The following is a 20,410-nucleotide window of genomic DNA, read 5'->3' as shown; positions in this document are numbered from 1 at the left end:
GATTTAAACAAATCAGCAGCTGCACCAAATATGTGTTTGTTATCCAGAGGAGTATCCATCAACTTAGCCTTAATATCTTCAGGCAAAGGTTGAAGCCAAAGCCAGGAATATCTCCTTATTACTGCAACAGCTCTAGAATGGTGAGCCACCGAAGAAGTCCCCAACAAAGAAATAGCAGAAGTCTTCCCTTCAGAATAAGGAAGGCCAGAAATAACCTGACAGGCCTGGGAAAGAAGAGCCAAAATATATCTGGACATATGTGTATGGTAATTGGCAGCCCTAAAAGCCAAGGTAGCAGAGGTATAAACCTTCTTACCTAGCCTTTTCATAGTCCTACTGTCTTTATCAGAAGGAAGCAGCTTTGCAGAAGGCAGTAATTGTGATGGCTTTTCAGATGCCACAGACACCACAGAGAGGTCAGCTGAAGGACATCTGCAAAGAAATCTGCAATCCTCAGGCACCCTTTAAAACCTATCACTTTTTTGGGGAAGGGGGCTGGGTGTCTGGAGATTGAGAAGCAGGACTAGTGGATTCCTGTTCCTTAGAACCATAGTCTAAAGAGGAAAGAATCTGGGATGAATAATCAAGGAATTCCTCATCTGAATCGACCACGAGTGACGCTATGGGGGCCCAAGGTTGCCCCCGCATTTGCAAACCTTGTTCTCTGCTGGTGGGAAGAAACTTTTCTAGTTAATTTACCTCTTTTTTCATTTTGTAAGCTTTTATAAAAGGTACATAGATGATTTATTTTTTTATATGGAGAGGTAAAAATGATGTCCTTAATGAGTTTTTGGACCAAGTTCATAACAGCATTTTTTGGTTAAAATTTATACTGAGTGGAAAATGTACTGAAATTAATTTTTTTAGATGTAACTGTAGAATTTAATAGAACACAAATTCATCAGTTCTACTTACAGGAAGGGTACATTTAGGAATAATTATTCACACTGCCACAGTTACCATCCCAAATGTATGAAACTAAGTAACTTTAGAGGACAACTTATTTGAGCCAGTCGCTTAGTTAGCGACAATGCCCACTTTGGTCAAGAGATGCAATTTATTAAACAATGTCTTTTATATTGAGACTACCCATTAGAGCAACTTGACAAGATTATCAATGGAGTATTAAGGGATCTTTCAGATTTTTTTTTCCTTTATTAACACATCCTACAGTAGTTAATCAACATAAGTCCAACAACCTGATTGATAAGACGTTAGCCTTCCCATTAGCCATATCTACTGATGGTAATAATCAGAAAGGTTATTTGTTCAAATTGGAAAATTATTTTTCGTAATTCTCAACTTTCCAGCATTCTAGGAGAGAATCCTATGTTTGTTTTTAAGAAGTCTTTGAATTTAAACATTTTGTTAGAATATGATCCTGGGAGGGAAAAAAATTGGGGGGGGAATTCAGTTGGCACCTTTAGTTGTGCCAACTGTAAACACTGTAGATTTATGAGCAATTCAAATTTTGTTTATTTTGAACATCTGAATTACATCACTGTAGCCAGGAGTAGGTACACATGTCGTAGTTCCAATATAATGTAACTGGCATTGCATTGTATGTGTTCTGCATTTTACTCTTACAAAAGTATTAGAGAATTATGTTTTAGGGTATGAGAACATTGTGCAGCTATTAAAAACAAAGAATCTTTGAATGCATTAGTGAGACATAGTTTAGAATATCTTCATTTTAGGAAGTTCCAGGTTTTTGTTTTGGAACAGGTCAATTAAGATCAGTGTTTTCATGGGTCCAATCATTTTCTTGAAGGCAGGGAATTAAAATGGCAAATTCACTGGCCTTGATGAAAGTATTACTATTAAATGCCTTCTTATACTAGGGTTATTATAAATAACATATTAATAAAAATGAATATAATACTTATTATTGTAATATATTATTTGTAGTATATTTCTTATTAGAATAGTTAAACAAGAGTAATTCATTGTGAGTTTTTAACATGGGATTTTCAATCATTTGATTTTTCTTACAAGACCAAGTCTTTTGTCATGTGATTTTTACATAAAGTTTGATTTTTTTAAATTGATTTGGTGGGCTTTTGTATATTTAAGTGTGATTACAGGGTTTACTATTTATTCTGAAGAACTTCCGATTAAATAAAACTTGGGGTGAAAATGCTCAAATAACCAATTTTGTTGCCTTATGGTGTTTTTGTTTTTGCCCATGTTTTATAGCTCGTTTTAAAGCTCTTTTCAGTTTCCTGTGGTTTTGTGGCATGGTATCCAAGGTTTTGTTATGAGTTAGTATTTTTTTTTACCTTGGCAAAGATTCTTATCTTACTTATTGAATATATGTTGAAACTTTCAGTTAAATGCACATTTTCATGTGATATACACTTTCTGTCTAGTCTAGCCCAGTTATTTTACCTTGGGGAATAATATGTAAATTATATCAGAGTTCCTCTTGCTGAATTCATGTCTTTCATACCAACTATTTCATAAACTTCCTGACAAATCTAGGCTCTTTTGTTATATTTTCTCTTCTAGGTCCCCCAGATACATCCTCACAATTGCAAATCAAGTTCCAGCCTCCACTTATAAGTAATATTCCCTGCTGAAAGCTGATTATTTCTCTCAAAAATTTCTTAAGCTTCTTAATAGCAGTTTTAGGGAGAATATAAATACATGCCAGTGTAATCCTCCTCCCTTGCCAGTAGCCTCTTACTGTCAAAAAATCTCTTCTATTAGCAATTAATATGGTTATTCCACTTTCCCTTTGTCCCTGATATTCTGTTGAACATTCATCCTGAAATCTTTTCTTTATCAAATTCACATGCTCATTTATTTCCAAACATGTATCCTTTGAACTCTATATTTCTTACTATAATTCAATGCTCTTAACATTTTGTGCACATCTGTGGGAACATTTAGGTTCCAAAACAATATGGATAGTGTAGCCATTATGGTAAGAAGTCATTATTCCCACCTATTATACGTGACAGCTTTCTTAAATGTAATTCCAACTTTTGTATTATATGCACATGCTAATGCTTGGCAGGTTGATCTTTTATACAATTGTTTCCTGTCATCTCCATTTGAGCCTATGAACATTTTAAGACTTTTTGTTGTAATGAAGACCATTAAACAAAATACTAAACACACACCAGAACACCCCCATAACCTATTAACAACACACAAAACTATGTACACCATCAAATAAAGAAGTTTAACTCCCCCTGACAGGCATAATTGTTCCAAAATGCCAGCCGCACCCACATGCATTACCTAACCTAAAATTAAGGTTATCCATGTTAAAGCACAAGCTACAGCCTATGCTCCCACTTACACTGGTTGCTCTGTTCTTTTCTTAGCTCCATTTTCCTCCCAGATGTAAAAAACAGCTTGTGTGTTTTCAGAAAATGCTTTTAGCTTTAAGAAAAAGGGCACTGGATGTCTTTAAACACTACTAAATTACACACTGTTCTAATGAATGCACTTAAGTATTTAGGTAGCTAGGAAAACTCTTATTCATTTCCAATAATTTCAAATTTGTACCTTTTAATTTTACATTTCCCTCAGCAAACAATGCTCTCAAGATTAATTGCTTGTATATGTACTCAGTTTGTCCCCAAGGAAACAAAACAGAATGTACAAATCCCCTCAGGTGCGGACTTAACTCATACTGAAGATGTATTTGTAGAAAGAAAAAAAAGATAACAGAATCACATATGCAAGATCTCAGCCCTTCTCATTACATTCCCCATGTTGTCTTATTTTTCAAGCCTAGTTGCTTGCTTACATAAAAATTGTTTTATATTAAGCCAAGGGCATTAATCTAGACATTCACCTGTGCAGAAGTAAAAGAAAACAACTAAACTCTACATATATTACAATCAGTGCACTTTTACTCCCCATCCTTCACCCCAACAGCCCAAGATTACAGCAGATTAAATTAAACATGATTTTGTCCAGCCTTTCATCTCTTTTTAAGAAACATAGGCATTACAGTGTAAACACTAAATACCTGCTTACTTTAGTATCTTTGTCACATACAATAAAACTCTTAAAAACAGTCAACCTCAGCCCCTCATTTTAGATGCCCCTGACTATATACTACACAAATCTGCTTTAATATACAACATGCAGTTTTATACCATGCAATGTTTTATACAAATACTTTTAAGAACACAAAGCTGTTTTACTTATAGTTAGTTACCTTTTTATTTGTAATGCCCTTCTAAACATTAATGACGTGAAGTGGGGTATATGTTTTTCAGCTAAAGTCAACAAAAGTCCAATCCTCAGCCACTTTTTCTTGTAAAGCCATATTTCACAAATGTGATTGATGCTTTATAGTCTGACATGCATTCACTAATTTCAATGTTGCTGATCTTTTGCCTATTCATCTCCATCTCCAAACACCAGACTGTGGTTCAAGTCCAAGGTACAGCGGATTCTTCTTCTAAGCTCCTGTTTTATTTTTTTCTTTCAAGCATTTTCCTTTGGAACATTGGAAAAAGATTCACTGGCAAAGTATCTCTATGAAATTTAATGTCAGAAGAATGAGAAGCAGATTCCCATTCTGTTTGCTGGCTCACTTTTTGTTGGATAAACTTTTGTGTTTCCGCCTTAGCCTGTTCTGCATCAAAAAATGTCTTTGACCCTCCAGGAAAAATATTCTGAAGACATAAGCTGGAATCTCACACCTGCTTCTTGACACTCCTTGACTACTGAGAAAAAATAGCTTTTCTTCTACCTTATGTACACTGAATCGTTTTCTATAAACCTTCTATGGTCTTCAACTTTTAATACTTTGCTCTTCTGCCAGAATTTTGTCAGCATCAACTCTTTCTACTGCTATGCTTGCATCTTTACTAATATAAATTTTTATGCTTTCTCGTGGCCAGGTTTGTGCCCTTTCAATTAACAAATCCTGCTGCAGAATACCAGTCCCGTTGCTTATCTGTGCCTTCATAAAATTAATACAGCCTTTTTCCTTTCAGTTTCTCTGGTACAACAGAAAATCTTAGTTTTTTTCTAAGTGCTCTGTCCTCTAATTATATCATTTTTTTGAAATAGCTCTTGTTGAGAAGTCTCATAGCCAGCTTCTTCTTCATTACAGCCTCTGATTATTGCAGTTTTATCAGTTCATCTGAACAGCTTAACACTTCTTCCATTTTTTCCAGCTTTTTGTTATTTGAGTTAATATACTCCTTCAATGTTTCATTTATTTTAATCAGCTGTGAGTACACTGTATTTCATTTTTTCCTCCAAATTACTGGAAGCCATCTAGTGTACCAATGCTGGAACATGAACTGCTGTTTCCTGAACAGCTGCAAGATTCTTCCCGATTAATGTTTTCTCTTCGCCTTTTCTATTTTATTTTCTTTCAGGCTCTTTAAGTTTCATCTTTGCTGGCATCTTGGCAGTGTACTTACTAGCCAGTAACTAAATTTTACAAAACCTGGCAGAATTACTAGCCCTTGTTTCTGCATTTTTCACACTGGGAGATTTGAAATTAAGCTGTTGATTAGTATGCAGCCATCTTGGAAGTCTGGAAGTAAGGATTCATATGCAGCAACCAGGTTCTAAAGCACTAGAAGAGACCTTTGTCAAGGCCATTACTTGGGTGGGGGGACTGTACCTGGAAACTATACCTGGAAACTAAAGACCCTTATATCCAGCACTGGTAGCAGGGAAAGTTTAGATGGTTTCCTAAATAAAATACAGCTCTACAAGGTACTCAAAATAATGGAAGATCTTTGAGAAAAGGTCACTGTAAGGTTAAATCATAACATTTGAGTTTAGTGAACTTCTCCTGTTATCCAGATGAATTTTTTCAGATGTGGATTTCTATTCCCTGCAATGATCAAGGTGGTTTTGAAGGTACTGATTAAGGTTTTAAGAAACTCACATGTACATACTTAATGAATGTCAGTTTTTTCAGTACTTTTGATGTAAGGTAACTCATAAAACAGTATGCTTTTGTCAGCAAGGCAATGCTGCCAGCACACACATTCTCGATTGAGAAGCACTTATGAACTTGCAATCATCATAATAACTACATCCAAGTCTCAGTTTGGAAATGGGAGTAGAAAAGCTTTTCTCTTACAGAGATCTTTTCTCCAATATCTACTTTTTTTTCTTAAGAACCTTCTGCAACTTCATTATTTTGTTTGTGGAAGGTCAGTGCCACACAAATCAAGCCCTGGGAGGCAGACAGTTACAGGAACTCTTGTAGCCTTTGGCCACAGTCTAATGTACACTGCTTAGTGAATATAACTCATGGGGCAGGTATCAGAATATAGCTCACCATTTAGTGTGAAGTAGCTCACCGCTTAAGATTACATACAACTTATCTCCACTCACAGCATTATTCACAAAGTAGACGACTGACATGCTTTTAGTCCAAGTCTCTGTTCTTATTACCCTATAAGACCACTTTAATCTAATAAACATCTTTTTAGCTTACACAGACCTCAAAAATCCTCTGGCCAAAGTCTCTACTCATACTCAGTCTCTAAAAATGGAATGCTATCTCTTTTCAAATTAGGTTTGGATTTAACCTCTCCAATTTCAAACACCTATTAAAAGACAACCTAAATAAAACTTGACTCTGCTCCTGCACTATCCTAGCTTAACCAGTTATGCCATCCTACCCCTCCAGTATACTTCTTACTAATGCATTCACTATGAGCATATAATCACTTGTGCACATCCAAATTATGACAGACGCTTCCCAGTTAATCTTTTTGTTACACTAAAAAGCTGGCAAGTTGAATGGATAGGTTTATTGAGACTGCCTTTCTGGGAATAATCAACCCCTTTCATTCTGGATAAATGTATAAACAGACTTGCATATTAGAGTAATCCTGAGACCCGTCTCCCTAATGTTACTGCAACAATTAAAGTACATTTTGCATTCTTCGTTTGTATCAGCTATATCAGTTGCATCAAAGGGCAGTAGATTTATTTCCCCAGCAAGAAAAATGGATTTATGGAGGAGAAATATGCCTTTCGGGGGCCTCAGGTGAAGAACTTCTTTTAAAACTGCAACAACAGATTGCTTGACTGCTACTTCTGGAAAGGCTGCAGGCAAATTGAAATGGCAAGATGCATGCACTACAACACAGAAGTATTTCAAGTTACACTGAGACAGATTATTTTAATAATGTAGTATACCTAGAAATGGACACTTCAAAGGATTAAGTCACTTTGTTACAGCCTATTGCACAAAATGCTCCACTTCTGTAGGTATGACTTCCATGTTGGTTCTTCTGCTCTCTTTAGGATACTTGGCAATTGACTAGAAAATAGGACACTGTATCCTTCAAGCTCAGAGATTCAACCATCTTGATTTTGGGGTATTGTATTTTGTTCTATTGCTAGGTTAACAGGGGTCTGCACAGAGGCAAGGACTAATGAGAAAGAGCGGCTGGGTTTGTCAACAAAAATCACATTTATCTTTGCCAGGAATCAGCTATTAGTATATCTCTGTCCTTTATCTGAGTATCACTTTTTGATCACAGAGCAAAAGACAAAGAGTACTTTATAAGTCCATGGGAATGAGAAGTCATCTACTTTCCAATCATTGTGAAGAGGTGTCAGGAAACAAAAAGTTGGGAGGTTTAATAATGAAATGAAAGACAAGGTATCTACCTGTGGTATGTCCAGTGGGTGCGATGGGCTATCCAGTTTCCACTCATATGCCAGCTACTTGCGTACTGTCAGAAGGGTCTCTTTGCAGAGATGGACTTGGTTCCGCTTTGTATGCTGATATACCATACTGCAGCAGTGTTGTCATTACTGACTTGCAGGTAGCAAGGAATGAAGTCATGAAAGGCTAGCAAACTGCTGTAGACTTTTTCCTGGACTGGTCATGTGTTCTTAGGTTCATAGGTTAGTACTAGGCTAACTGCCCTTGTGAGCCATTGTAAGCCTAGCAAATTATCCCTTGTGAGACTCAAACCCTGCACCTTGTGTTTCTAAGGCAAAGACTTTAACCATTAGGCCACCCTCCCAAGAATACCTTGGTGAGGTCCTAACAGGAAAATTAATCAAAAGATGCAAAGCCGTACAAAGTGTCATTCTAAACTATTAGAGGAACTGACTCCAGTCAACCAGTCCAGTCAGTCCAGTTGAAGTGCATTCCTGAGCACGTTTGGCACACCTGTACCAGATATGGCAAAGGGCACTGAGAACAGAATCAACCTATCTGTGGAATAACATGAAGGAATACTGAAGGATAGTGAAGCAGGCTGGGCTGAAAATAGACATCTAAGAATTAATGCAGAGCAGTGTAAAGTACTTCAGTTGGGTCTAATAATCACAAAGTGGAATACAAATTGGGAGGAGCCACCCTAAAAAGGACAGATCAGAAAAAGAATACCTTGATGAGGTCCTAACAGGAAAATTAACCAATAGATGCAAAGCATGCAAAGTCGTACAGTGTCATTCTAAACTATTAGAGGAACTGAATCCAGGAACAGGCAGGCTACATTAGTCCTACATGGATTCACTTAGGCCCTGTCTAGAGTACTGTGTTCCTTTGTGGTGCCCGTACGGAATAAAGCTAATTTAGAAGGTACAAAGTTAAACAATGGTAATACAGAAAACAGAGGGCAAGGAGTACAAAGAATGGTTAAGGGAGCTAAAGCTTTTCTCACCGGAGGACATGTGAGAAAGAGAGAGATATTACTGGTGCATGAGACATTTAAGGGACAATGCAATGGGTGGGGGTGTATGGGGCATGCTTATCAGATTACTGGCCTGGAGTTCATTAGGAGGTACTTTTTCATGGAAGTATTAATGGATAAGTGGAAACTATAACCTGAATGGATAATGGGCTGTACGACAGAATCCTTCAAGAAGACCTGTGATAGGTACTGGGCTATGAGAAGGAGCACAGGAGAAAGATAAAAGTAACACAAACAGAGCAAACTAAAAACACAGCTTGTCTTTCTGTTGTTTCAGGTACAGTGACTTAGTGGTAAAGCTTCTGTCTTAAAGTACTATGGACCAAGGTTCAATCCATACTTAGTTACTGTCTCTGTGGACTGCTGTTTATCCTCCCGATGTCTGCATGGATTTTCTCCCAACTATTCCACTGTTTCACTTTTCAAAACATTGCAAGTTAACTGTCTGCATTAAACCACCTATTCATATACATTTTATTTACTCCTACCCTTGTGGCCTAGTTCATGCATTTAAAGAGGCCTGAGGACAAGTTATCTTACCTAACAAACAAATGTAATATCAGGCTGTGGGATATGTTATCAAACATTGCTATCCAGTTTACTTCTACATAACATTGTTAAAAGTTTAGTCTGCCCTGCATTTTGCTTAAGTGGATGACAGAGCAAGTACTTGATTTTTAACAGAGTTTAAAGCCAAATCATATAGATCCTACACGGCTTTTACATGCTTCTTTTACCTCCAGTTTCCACCCTTTCTGACCTAAGGAGTGGAATTCTCAAGTGATATGTTTACAAAACACTGATAAGAAAGAAAAACATAATCTTTGGTCTTAAACTAATTAGTAATGTTCAAAAAGGAATGTTTCACTGACATTGTTTAAAAACAGAAGTAAAAAGAAATGAAATGAAAAGAAAAAAAATGCTTACTTGATCAATATGAATTTCATCCAAACCACCTTCCTCCACAGTGGAAGTCGATGAAACACACTCTTTGATCTGAAAAAGGAAAATGACTCATCATTAGTAAATTAGCATTAGTCTAAATACAGTTTAATTAAGGTATTTATGACACCTGCAAATCAATAAAGATTAAGGGGACAAAAAAAAATCCATTCCTCAACTTGGAGAGAGACTACATTTGTTGTATTGTCAGATGACATAGACTGCACTTGCTGATATTCTCAGAGGGATGCAAACGACTTATAGTAAGGAACATGAAATGCAGCAACACACAAGCTCCCCTAAAGGCGACCCACAACTCAATGTACTGTCATAATGATGGCCAAATCTAGCACAAGATCAGGAAAAAACCAGGCCAATGATGTTGCACTATGCTAATGAGCCTTGCTGGAAAGTGCCGACTATGACCTTAATAACTTTGGTAATCCTGTCAGCGAAGCCATGTTTTCCTAAAGGACTGAAAGAGGTTGCTCACTGCCACAACGAAGGTGTACACATTGGGGACTAATATGGTAGTTAAGCCAACAAGTAGTAGGAGGGACAAATGAAAAAAGAATAGCAAGTATAAATAAATGCTTACTGAATGATGGCAAACTGTTGAGTTGAGTTTATTCTCATAGTAGATGGAAAATATTAATGTAGCCAAAATTAAACGGCATAAAAGTATGTCATAAAGTGCTCCAATGTTAAAGACACAAAACACAACAGCAATTAGATGCTAATTAAATCTACTATACTTGCGACTTGTTCTGTTTTTTATTTTAATTTTTTTAATAACAAGGATGCTATAAAAGTATTCTTCGTTAGATGCTTTCATGCTGGTCTAATTAAACCATAATCATCATAACTCTACAGTTTAAAGGACCACTAACAAACCACAATTTTGCTGCCTGTCTGATAAAAAGTAACATCTAGGAAGCCCTACATATTTCAGAATCAAAAAGCTCAAGTAGTTGTAGTACTGCATATAAATTGAAGGACTATACACCTCTCAGGGGCAAAGGACTGCCTTCCATTTCCACTTACTTCTAACATAGTACAGCTGCCCTCATTCATACACACACACTAGTTCATTGGTGACATGTTTAGATAAAAAAGACTTGTGGGTATGTCCATAGATAATGTACAAATTATTTCCGTCAAGTACCAGAAATCATCATTCACATCAAAATAAAATTAGCCTTATGTGCTGCAAACGTGTTTTAATTTGTTCCTAAAAATCACATCAAGTTCTTTATGTTAAACTGATTAGACCTTCATTAATGTGCAAGACATTATTATACATAAGAACCAAGCATTTGCCACTAGAACCAAGCAAATGTCGACATACACTAGAGGTACATTACAGCCGTACTGTTTAAGAGTACATGGTGACCTTGTACCACCTGTGATCTGAATACATTTAAAAGCTGAGCCCCCGAATATCAGTCAGGCAGGGAGGATTATGTAGTCAATGTCTGTCTCAACTCCCTGGGGGAGGGATGGAAACTGTTGTAACCATTCTTCGCACTAGATGCCTGGCAGCCAAAATTAGTAACCTCTAACTTTCAGTAACAGTAAAATACTACCAGAGGCTAAAATGTTTATTGTATGTCTGTATCAGGGACTGTGATGAGACACAAAAGCAAATGAAAAAGGAAGCACAAATAACAAAATGCAGCAGCACAAAGAAGTACAAACGCAGAAATGAAAACAGCAAGTGAAACATCTTAATTTCATCAGGATGTCTAATAAGCAAAATAAATAAAATAAAAAAATAATAAAACATAATACTGTGCATACTCTGTATATGTTGTCAACCTTCATGAGGTATTAATGGCTTATAGAATGAAATGCATTTATTAATAGCAGGATACTGTCTTCCAGATCTAAGCATTAACATTTTAAAAAGTAAATCTACATATGCTATGCATCCCTTTTATTCTACTTACAAAAATTCATATTTTAGAAGGTAGCACACATTATATAAACTGGTAAATTGGCTTTTATAATAAACAATGCTTGTCTGCAATTTTCAGTCCTTATATATTACACTTAATCCTTAAACTGTTCACAATATCTTTCATTTTGTTTCAGTGATCATGTATATCTGCAGTACTTAAAGGCACTATTTACTCTAGACATTTGGTCTTCCTTTAAGGCAAAGTTCTTGCTATATTTCCACTTTACACAGAGTCTGAAACTGAAAAGTTTCTCTCTGTACCTCTTTTCTATCACAAATTTGAAGACCTCTACTTTCATGTGGATGGCACATGAATTAGAGTTGTCACCTCTTAGCAGAGGTTCTGAGGTTCGATTCTCAGCTGGGTTGTCTCTGTGCGGAGCCCGTATGTCCTCTCTGCATTTGTGTGGGTTTCCTCCCACATTACAAAGACATGCGTGTCTAGAGCATTCCTTCCCAGGCCTCCACTGAAAACTGACTCATTCCAAGTCAGACTTTCATGGTAAACAAATGCTAAATAAATAAAATAAATAAATGCAACAATGGTGGTGCTAGCTGCCAGTCTGGAAAAGTTTTGATGCATTTATCTAACAAAAATGTATACAATTATTTTTATACAACTATTCATCTTCCACATTAACAACAAAGGATCTTTGTTCAGCCAGCTGACCAATTACTTTGTCTTCCCATGGCAATTGCTTTTTTATTTTACGTTCAGCTTCCCACCCTTTCTGATACAAAGGCAGGAATTGTATTTTTCAGTTATCTGGGTTTGCGCCATCATTTTTTTTTGTTTTTTACTTTGTATTGAGTTTTTAGGCATCAGTAAAGTAGACAAAGAGGATTAGTACTCTACTTTTTGTGTTTCTGCCCATTAACTATCGAGGCAGTGAGATAATTGCATCCCTGCAATGGAGTATGCCTATATTCCAAAACTGAGACAGATTACCCTTACAGTTTTTGTTACAGGTCTTTGTCCATTTGCCAATTTCAAATGTAAACAGTTCAGATGGGACCATATCTAACATCCCACTAGCACAAAACCCTTCTAAAATCCCAACTTTTTATATTGTGGTCTACTCTAAGATATGACATCTGGCATCAACTTGTTTGAGAATTTAAATTTATGCATTAATCACACCTGCACTTTTGTCCATCAATTTGATTATTTCGAGGAACTTGCAACAGTAATATACACATATACCTTCGCAATTCCACAGGTATTGGGAATGTTATCAGTCTTCCTTTGGACTTTTATGAAACAAACTGCATATGGCACAGTTCTGTACTATTTGTCCTGATTGAGTCAATGTTCATGACTCTTTACATATTCTTAGATGTGATTCTTGTCTAACCAGTTCATCTTATCATTTAATCGAGAACTAATATCAGTCAGCTTCATACATCAAACCTTGGAACCAGCTTACTTCCATCCAGGAAAAAATAAGGATGAATATTTCTTTTCTTACTAATGAAATTTATTCAGGCCAGCCTCTCATTATAACTTCTACTAAATGCATCTTGAAGTCAGTTTCATTAGATATCTGGCATTCTTTTACCTTCTCTGTTTGATGCTGATGACTGAAGTAGTACCCAAAGACTCTCCCTTTATGTCTCGATGCTACCTGGAGTTCCTTACCTGGTCTGTTTTTCACTTTTAAGATCATTCTTTAGTAGCTTAAGTAACATACTATGTAATCTTTGGATGTTCCTTGTAAAAATCATGAATCAAAATGAATATGCTCTGCAGATATCTGTAACACAGACATATTCATGGAATGCCTCAGTACCTTTTCTATATCAGCAAATCCCTTTTGTGTCTGTAAATGCTCTCAACCCATATGCAGCTGATCTATTCTGTTGTAAGATCACAGCTCCTACATTATTGTGACTGGTTCCTACGTGCAACACAACTGGCTTAGTCACAACACAGTAATTTAAAATCAGTGATTAGGTATAGAGCTTCTTAAAGATTTCAAAATTCCTTTCTTTTTCATAGCTCTAGTCCCAAGCTACACATCCTTCTCATTTTTTAGTACAGATATCAAAAGTCTCATTAAGTACAGACTTTACATGGTAATATACCTTTCCTAGAAACCTCTTAGTTGCTTGTCCTCTGACTTTTGTCTTTGCACTACTGCTTTATCAATCTTCATAGGAAGTTACTAGGCTATTGGCCCTGAGGCCCTTACAAGCTTAGCCAAGAAATTAGCTCATGTTCTGACAAGTCAGCACCCGATGCCCCTGTCCAGCAGGGACACAGGTGGAGTCACAAGGGTGTATTTTCTCTCCCCCATCCAGTCAACCAGGTTATGCATAAAAAGGGTTAATGAGGTACTCTGCTTGATGTGGACAGGGAGTCTATTCCACAGAAGGGGGAGTCTCTGGGACACAAATCTGTCCCACCAACAAGTCCCATTGATGTCAAAGACCAGGTTGAGGTCGCTCATGCGGGTTACTCAAGTGCAGCTTGACTTGTGGATATGCAGCAGTCCCATCAAGGCGGGGTTTGGGTTTGCTTTGTATGCCAGACAGATGTCACCTCTGAGGAGTCTGTATGGGACAGGGTTGGACAGGGCTTTTAGTCTATCTGTGTAGGGTAGATGTTTAAGGCCCTGGATTCACCTGGTGAAGACCCTCTGTGATCTCTCCAGCTGCTGCATGTGCTTTGTGAGGTACATGACGAAAGGGCCGTTGTACTCAATAATGGGTGTTATAAGGGCAGAATACAGGGATTTTATGACCTCTTTGTCCCTGGATAAGATACCCTTCCTAATGAAGTGGGCCATGTAGAAAGCTTTTCATACAATGGAGGCAATATGGTGATCTTCAGTCTCTCTGATGTCAGAATATGACCCAATTATTTCAGAATTATTACTAATATTTTACATTTGCACTTGAAAATTTCACATGCACACACATGCATGGACACACGCACATAAACGTATGTGGTATACAAGACAAATGCTGGGGGTGAGACACATGGGCTTGCCACCTTGTAAAAATGTTTTTATTAGATTTTTGTACTCCTTTTTTTCAAACACCATTTTACTTCACATTTGTTTTAATGGCTCAGGAGTCAATGTTTTCTGCAACAATGCAAAACCATGAATATCTCTAATATTCTATTATGTATTTGCTCTAATTCCTTTTATACAATGCCAAAGTTTTCCATTCACTTCAATTCCTCCCCATTTTATTTCTGTGGGCTACTGGCACTTTCCTTACCGTATGTATGAGTGGCACAGCAGTCAGTATTTTTTGCACATGGCATTCTCCTACTAACACCCAACCCTTTATGTATATTAGAGAAGCTTGAAGGGCATGGTGCAGTGCAGCATCTGAGATATCTTTGACTGTTTCTGTACATGAGCGCACTCTTTCTCTGCTTTGACACTGTGAATTTGTTTTATATTTATTACTTTTTTATAAGCTAGTGAACATTCACTGAAATAACTTCCTTAACTGCTACAGTATGAAAGAATAGATTGCATTTATTTTATATGCACACATTATTATGACTTTTAGCCCAATGATGCAAATAAATAAATACAATACAATACATCTGCACTTGTGTCCAATTTAAATTCAAAACTTTATTCAATCACAGTATTTATTGCAAATAATCCGACTTGTACTCTTTCTCATCATTCTGGTGTAATTTCAAATACCATTATATCAATGCTCTTTAATCTGATAGAAGCAACAAATACTCATGTTCATGTTTCTTGCACACATATTCTTTTGAAAACACTTGTAATACCATTTACACATCTTTGAAAAAATTATTATGAATTCCACAGTTTATAAAATATGATTAAAGCTCGTAATTTTAAAAGTATTAAAAGCAACCATTTAAAATATTGACATCCTTTCTTTTTTATTTACTTATGTATTCTGGGAATTAGATTGTTGAAAGTCAATTAATACCATTTCACTGGTGTACTGCTTGTTTTGTTTGCATTTTGCCGGTTTTAATAAGACTTAACTTTACTAGCTCATCTCCTTAATAGAGATGTTAGAATATTGCTTAAGTGTGTGCTGCTTTAAATTTACCAGTCTGAAGGAGTTCTACTTTTATTAAGAATAAAGATGCTGACACTAACTTTTGTTAAAGTTTCATTGTCACCTCACAGCAAGAGGTTCACCGGTTCGATTCTCAGCTGGGGTGTCTTCTGTGTGGAGTCTGCATGTCTTCCTTGTAGTCACATGGATTTCCTCTGGGTGCTCCGGTTTGCTCCCACACCCGGTGGGTTAAACCTTGGCTCGAGATGATTGTCACTGCTGAGTGACACACTGACTCCATGTGCAAAATGGGAAAAAGGGGTTGAGGATGGATGGATGGATGGACTGACTAACTTTTGTTAAAGTTTCTTTATAAATACTTGGATAAGAAGTGTTAATGTTCTATATATATTTTTTTAACGTTGGATAATTTAAATGCACAGTTTTACTTAGCTTTGGGTTGGATTGCTGGTATTTTTTGATTAAAATGTTATTAAACAAAGGGGCACTTTTCCTCTTGTGCTTAAAGGCCAAACCTAATCCATGAGACTTGAATTTCATCTGTAACACAGTCCCTGTGTAGCTCAAGGCTCACTCACTCATTACTATAACTGTTACAATGTGCTGCTAGTTTAATTGCCAGTTTTGCTTTTTGTATATGACTCACAATTTATCTTTTATTAATAAAAATTGTATATGACTCACAATTTATCTTTTATTAATAAAAAAAAAAGATATGTTTTGTTGCAGTCTATATCCCACATGGAAATAATATAACAACTTTAGAAGAAATCCTTACCTGAAGAGCTAATTATATACTTCCTGAAAGAATCATACTAGGAAATGTAAATACTGACTGGCAAAACCTTACATCAGACATTCCCTCAGCTAGTATAAACTTTTATGGTTTCATGCAACTTATCAAAACACATACTAGATTTAATAATGCCAACAGTAAATATGCAATTCTAGACTGGATACTGGTCTCTGACAATAGTAAATGTACAACCTCTGGAACCTATCCAAACTCGCTTAGTGAACTTGGTGACTACTTTCCAGCTTATACCCATAGAAATACCACCCACTAACCTAATTCTCACCAACTTAAAACAATCCAAAGCCAATACAGACTCTTTCATCAATACATTGAAAGCTTTTAACTGGTTTGTCCAAAAACTTTTCACTTGATGAGGCAGTCAATACTTTTAATACTTTATTCTTAAATGCTTTAAAAAGCCACACCCCACTTCACAAAAAAGAATGAGAATTAACCATACATCATGACTCACTACCCAGGCAAAAGCTAGAATGTCTAACAGAGACAAAGCTCGGAAAGAATGGTTTAAACTTAAAACTCCCTGTAACTTGCAACTTTATAGAGAATTGTATAATCCAAGTAAAAAAAAAAAAGTTAACCTAGATAAAAAAAACGTTATAGCCATCTACAACATCAACATAAAAATGACCCCTAAAAATTCTAGACATCAATATGCAACCTGTTACATCCAAGCTCAGACAAGGAATTCAGTCCTTCTCATATCATGTCTTCACTAGAAACTGCAACCTTATTTAATACTTACTTCATAGAAAAAATTACCTCCGTAACTAAAACAGTCACAGTAATTCAGTAAACAACAGGTTAGACCAAAACCAACATTCTCCATACACACTATCACTTCTCTTACCCCCCACCCCCAGTTTCCCCATCTTAAACTAACTTACCCTCAATGTCTATTGCTAGCAACTTCCACATAGGACCGGTCTCCATATCAAAGATGATAAAAAAAAAAAAACAAAACAAAACTTAAACTCAAACCTTTCACACTGCAGCTGACAACCTCCCATCTGAATACCTAAAGATAATTGCCAGTGCCATAGCATATCCAGTCTCTATCCTTATCAACAGGTCAATATCCGAATACTATGTAACCTCACTATGGAAAAAAATCCTACATATTCCTCTTCATAATGGTGACATCTCAGCTGATGTCTCTAACTTTCAGCCTACTGCAATATTATCACCTCTCTCAAAAATTCTTAAAAGATATATTAATAAGCAAATCCTCCACAATCTTTAACAAGAGCAGCTCTTAACATCCACCCAACATGGCTTCCGAGGAACACACTGTACAAAGTACAGTTGTGTACACTTACCATAAATGTAGATGTTCGAGTGTATTCACTGTTGCAGTCATCACACTTGGGTTATCTGCCTGCAGGTAGCCCTCAGTCGATCCGAATACCAGAGTCTTAGTATTTCTGTGTCGAATGCCGTCAGGTCGTCAGGGGTATAAAAACAGGCAGCCGATGCCATTACATCAGTTTTTCTTGCCCCAAATGTCAGGAGCCCCCAAACAGGGAGCTAGTATATGGTGGGGAAAACACCACCAGTAAAAAGTAAATACCAATAACATTAGTAATAGCCATAGAGAGGAGATATATATATATATATATATAGAGAGAGAGAGAGAGAGAGAGAGAAAAGCAGGGGGCTGGAGGGAGGGAGGGAAACCAGGACTACAACAGTGAATACACTTGAACATCTACATTTATGGCAAGTGTACACAACTGTACTATGTTCTTTGTGTTTTACTGTTGCAGTCATCACACTTAGGTTGATTCCCAAAGTTGAGGAAGGGTGGAGGCAGTCAAGAAGAGTTAGGGCTGGCCAGTAGGCTTTTCAAGACTGCTGTAGTAAATCCTGCCCTGGATTTGGAAAAGATAGGTAAGTGGTAATGCTTGGCGAAGGTGTGTACAGAACTCCAGGTTGCAGCTTTCAGAATGTCTCTGGTAGGGACTCCCCTGAGAAATGCTGTAGAGGTAGAAGTAGCCCTAGTGGAATGTGTTCTGACCCCCTGAGGGTTTGGTTTTCGTGTGCTATCCATTTGGAAAGGGTTCGTTTTGAAATGGCCTTGCCCTCTGCCCCTGTTGCAAAGCTGACTAGCAGCTGGTCAGATTTTCTGAAAGGTTAGTCCTATCAAGGTAGAACCTGAGCTGTCTGTGTGTATCCAAAGAGTGCAGGATCCTTTCTCCTTTATTCTGAGGGTTAGGGAAGAAGATTGGCAAATGGATGAATTGGTTTAGAGCCACACTGGACACCACCTTAGGCATAAAGGAAGGGTTAGTCCTGAGGGAAACCCTGTCAGCATGGAAAATAATAAAGGATTCCACAGCTATCAGTGCCTGTAACTCAGACACTCTTCTAGCTGAAGTGATGGCTAGAAGCAAGGCTGTTTTCCAACAGAGGAATTTTAACTCTGTTGAAGCAGCAGGTTCAAAAGGGGGAAGCGTGAGCTTTTCCAGTACAAAGTTAAGGTCCCAAGCAGGGGTGGGTGCTCTCCTTGGGTTCCTTACGTTGTTAGCCCCTCTCAGGAACTGTCTGACGAGAGGATGAGAGAATAGAGGTGGCTCAGTATTGTAATGAGCCGAAATGGCAGAGGCATGAATCTTAATGGAGGAGAAGGATAGGCCTATGTGGAGTAGCTCTGCTAGGTAATCCAGAATTAGGAGGTAAGTAGGGCACTGCTGTGTCCTTTCCTTTAGACTGAATATCGTTTCCACTTTTGGCCTTCTGGCTTCAAGAATGACATCCAGCACTTGTTTGCTTAGGGTTGCTGGTGGAGTATTCAAGGAATATGTTAGGCTGCAAGATTTAGGGTTTGCAATTGTGGATTCCCCCCTGCTTGTTGATGTACCACATAACTGTGGTGTTGTCTGTTTTTATCAGCAGTTGTCCTGGAAGGATTTGGTATCTGAAAGCTGTCAGAGCATTCTGTACAGCTAGCATCTCTTTTTGATTGATGTGCAGGAGAATTTGCCTTGGGCTTCAGTGGCCCTGAATACATTTACCAGCCATGTGAGCCCCCCCATGCCTAGTCTGATGCATCTGTGGTCAGGGTTTGTGCGGTGTGGGGTTGAGTAAAATGCAGTCCCTTGTTGTGGTTGCATGCTTCTGCCCACCAAAGGAACTCTGCTCTTAGATAAGGTATGACAGGAATGACTGTTTCCAGGTCCTGAGAATGTTGGCACCAAAGACTTTTAAGTACCACTGAAGTTTCCTCATATGCAGTCTTGCAAATGAAATTAGCAGAATACATGAGGCCATGAACCCTAAGGCTTGCAGTATTTTTCTTGCAGACAGCTGGGCTCTGGTGGCCATTTGTTGGAATTAGTCTGTCAGATAGACCTGTTTTTCTGAAGTGAGAAATGCCATCTGGGAAGTTGTGCCCAAGCTTGCTCACAGGAATACAATCTTTTGACTGGGTACCAGTTGTGATTTATTTTCGTTGATGGTGTACCTCATTGAAGTGAGAAGGCTTTTTACAAATGCCAGGTGCTGAAACAAAATTCCTGACTGTCCACCTGAATTAGGCAGTCGTCCAAGTACGGGTAAATTTGGATATTTCTCTGCCTGCAGTATGCAATGGCTGGAGCCAGGCATTTTGTGAATACCCTGGGCGCAGTAGATAAGCCAAAGGGAAGTGCAGAGAACTGATAATGCATAAACACTGCCATGAAACGTAGATATTTCCTACATAACTCCCTTATGGGGATGTGCACATAAGCTTCTTTTAAATCTAGAGTGACTAACCAGGCATCCTTGGCTAGCACAGGCAGAAGCTATTGCAGGGTAAGCATTTTGAATTTTGGGACCACCAGGAAGGTGTTGAGAATAGAAAGATCCAGAACTGGGCACCAAGAGCCCTCTTTCCTGGGTACCAGGAATAGTTTGGAGTAGAAATCCTGACCTTTTTGTTCTACTGGAACAGGCTGAATAGCTCTGATATTGAGCAGGGAAAGTACATGGTTTTGAGCCTCTGCCCACTGATTTGGAGGAAGGTCTGGA

General features: G+C 37.6%; 1 protein-coding gene across 5 annotated transcripts in view; it reads right to left on the bottom strand.

The window, feature by feature from the left end:
• KNOP1 (lysine rich nucleolar protein 1) overlaps window positions 1–20,410 on the bottom strand; it is a 473,956-nt gene that overhangs the window by 256,072 nt on the left and 197,474 nt on the right. For all 5 annotated transcript variants that reach the window (XM_044089747.1, XM_044089745.1, XM_044089744.1 and 2 more), the window contains one exon: window positions 9,585–9,653. In XM_044089747.1, the coding sequence (XP_043945682.1) occupies window positions 9,585–9,653 (69 nt within the window). The remainder of the gene's footprint in view (window positions 1–9,584; window positions 9,654–20,410) is intronic.

The sequence above is a fragment of the Protopterus annectens genome, chromosome 12.part0, assembly GCF_019279795.1.
Source record: "Protopterus annectens isolate FY-2018-M chromosome 12.part0, PAN1.0, whole genome shotgun sequence".
NCBI classification, from domain to species: Eukaryota; Metazoa; Chordata; order Ceratodontiformes; family Protopteridae; genus Protopterus; species Protopterus annectens.
Note: the sequence above shows the minus strand (reverse complement) of the source record. Positions and strands in the feature narration are given on the sequence as shown.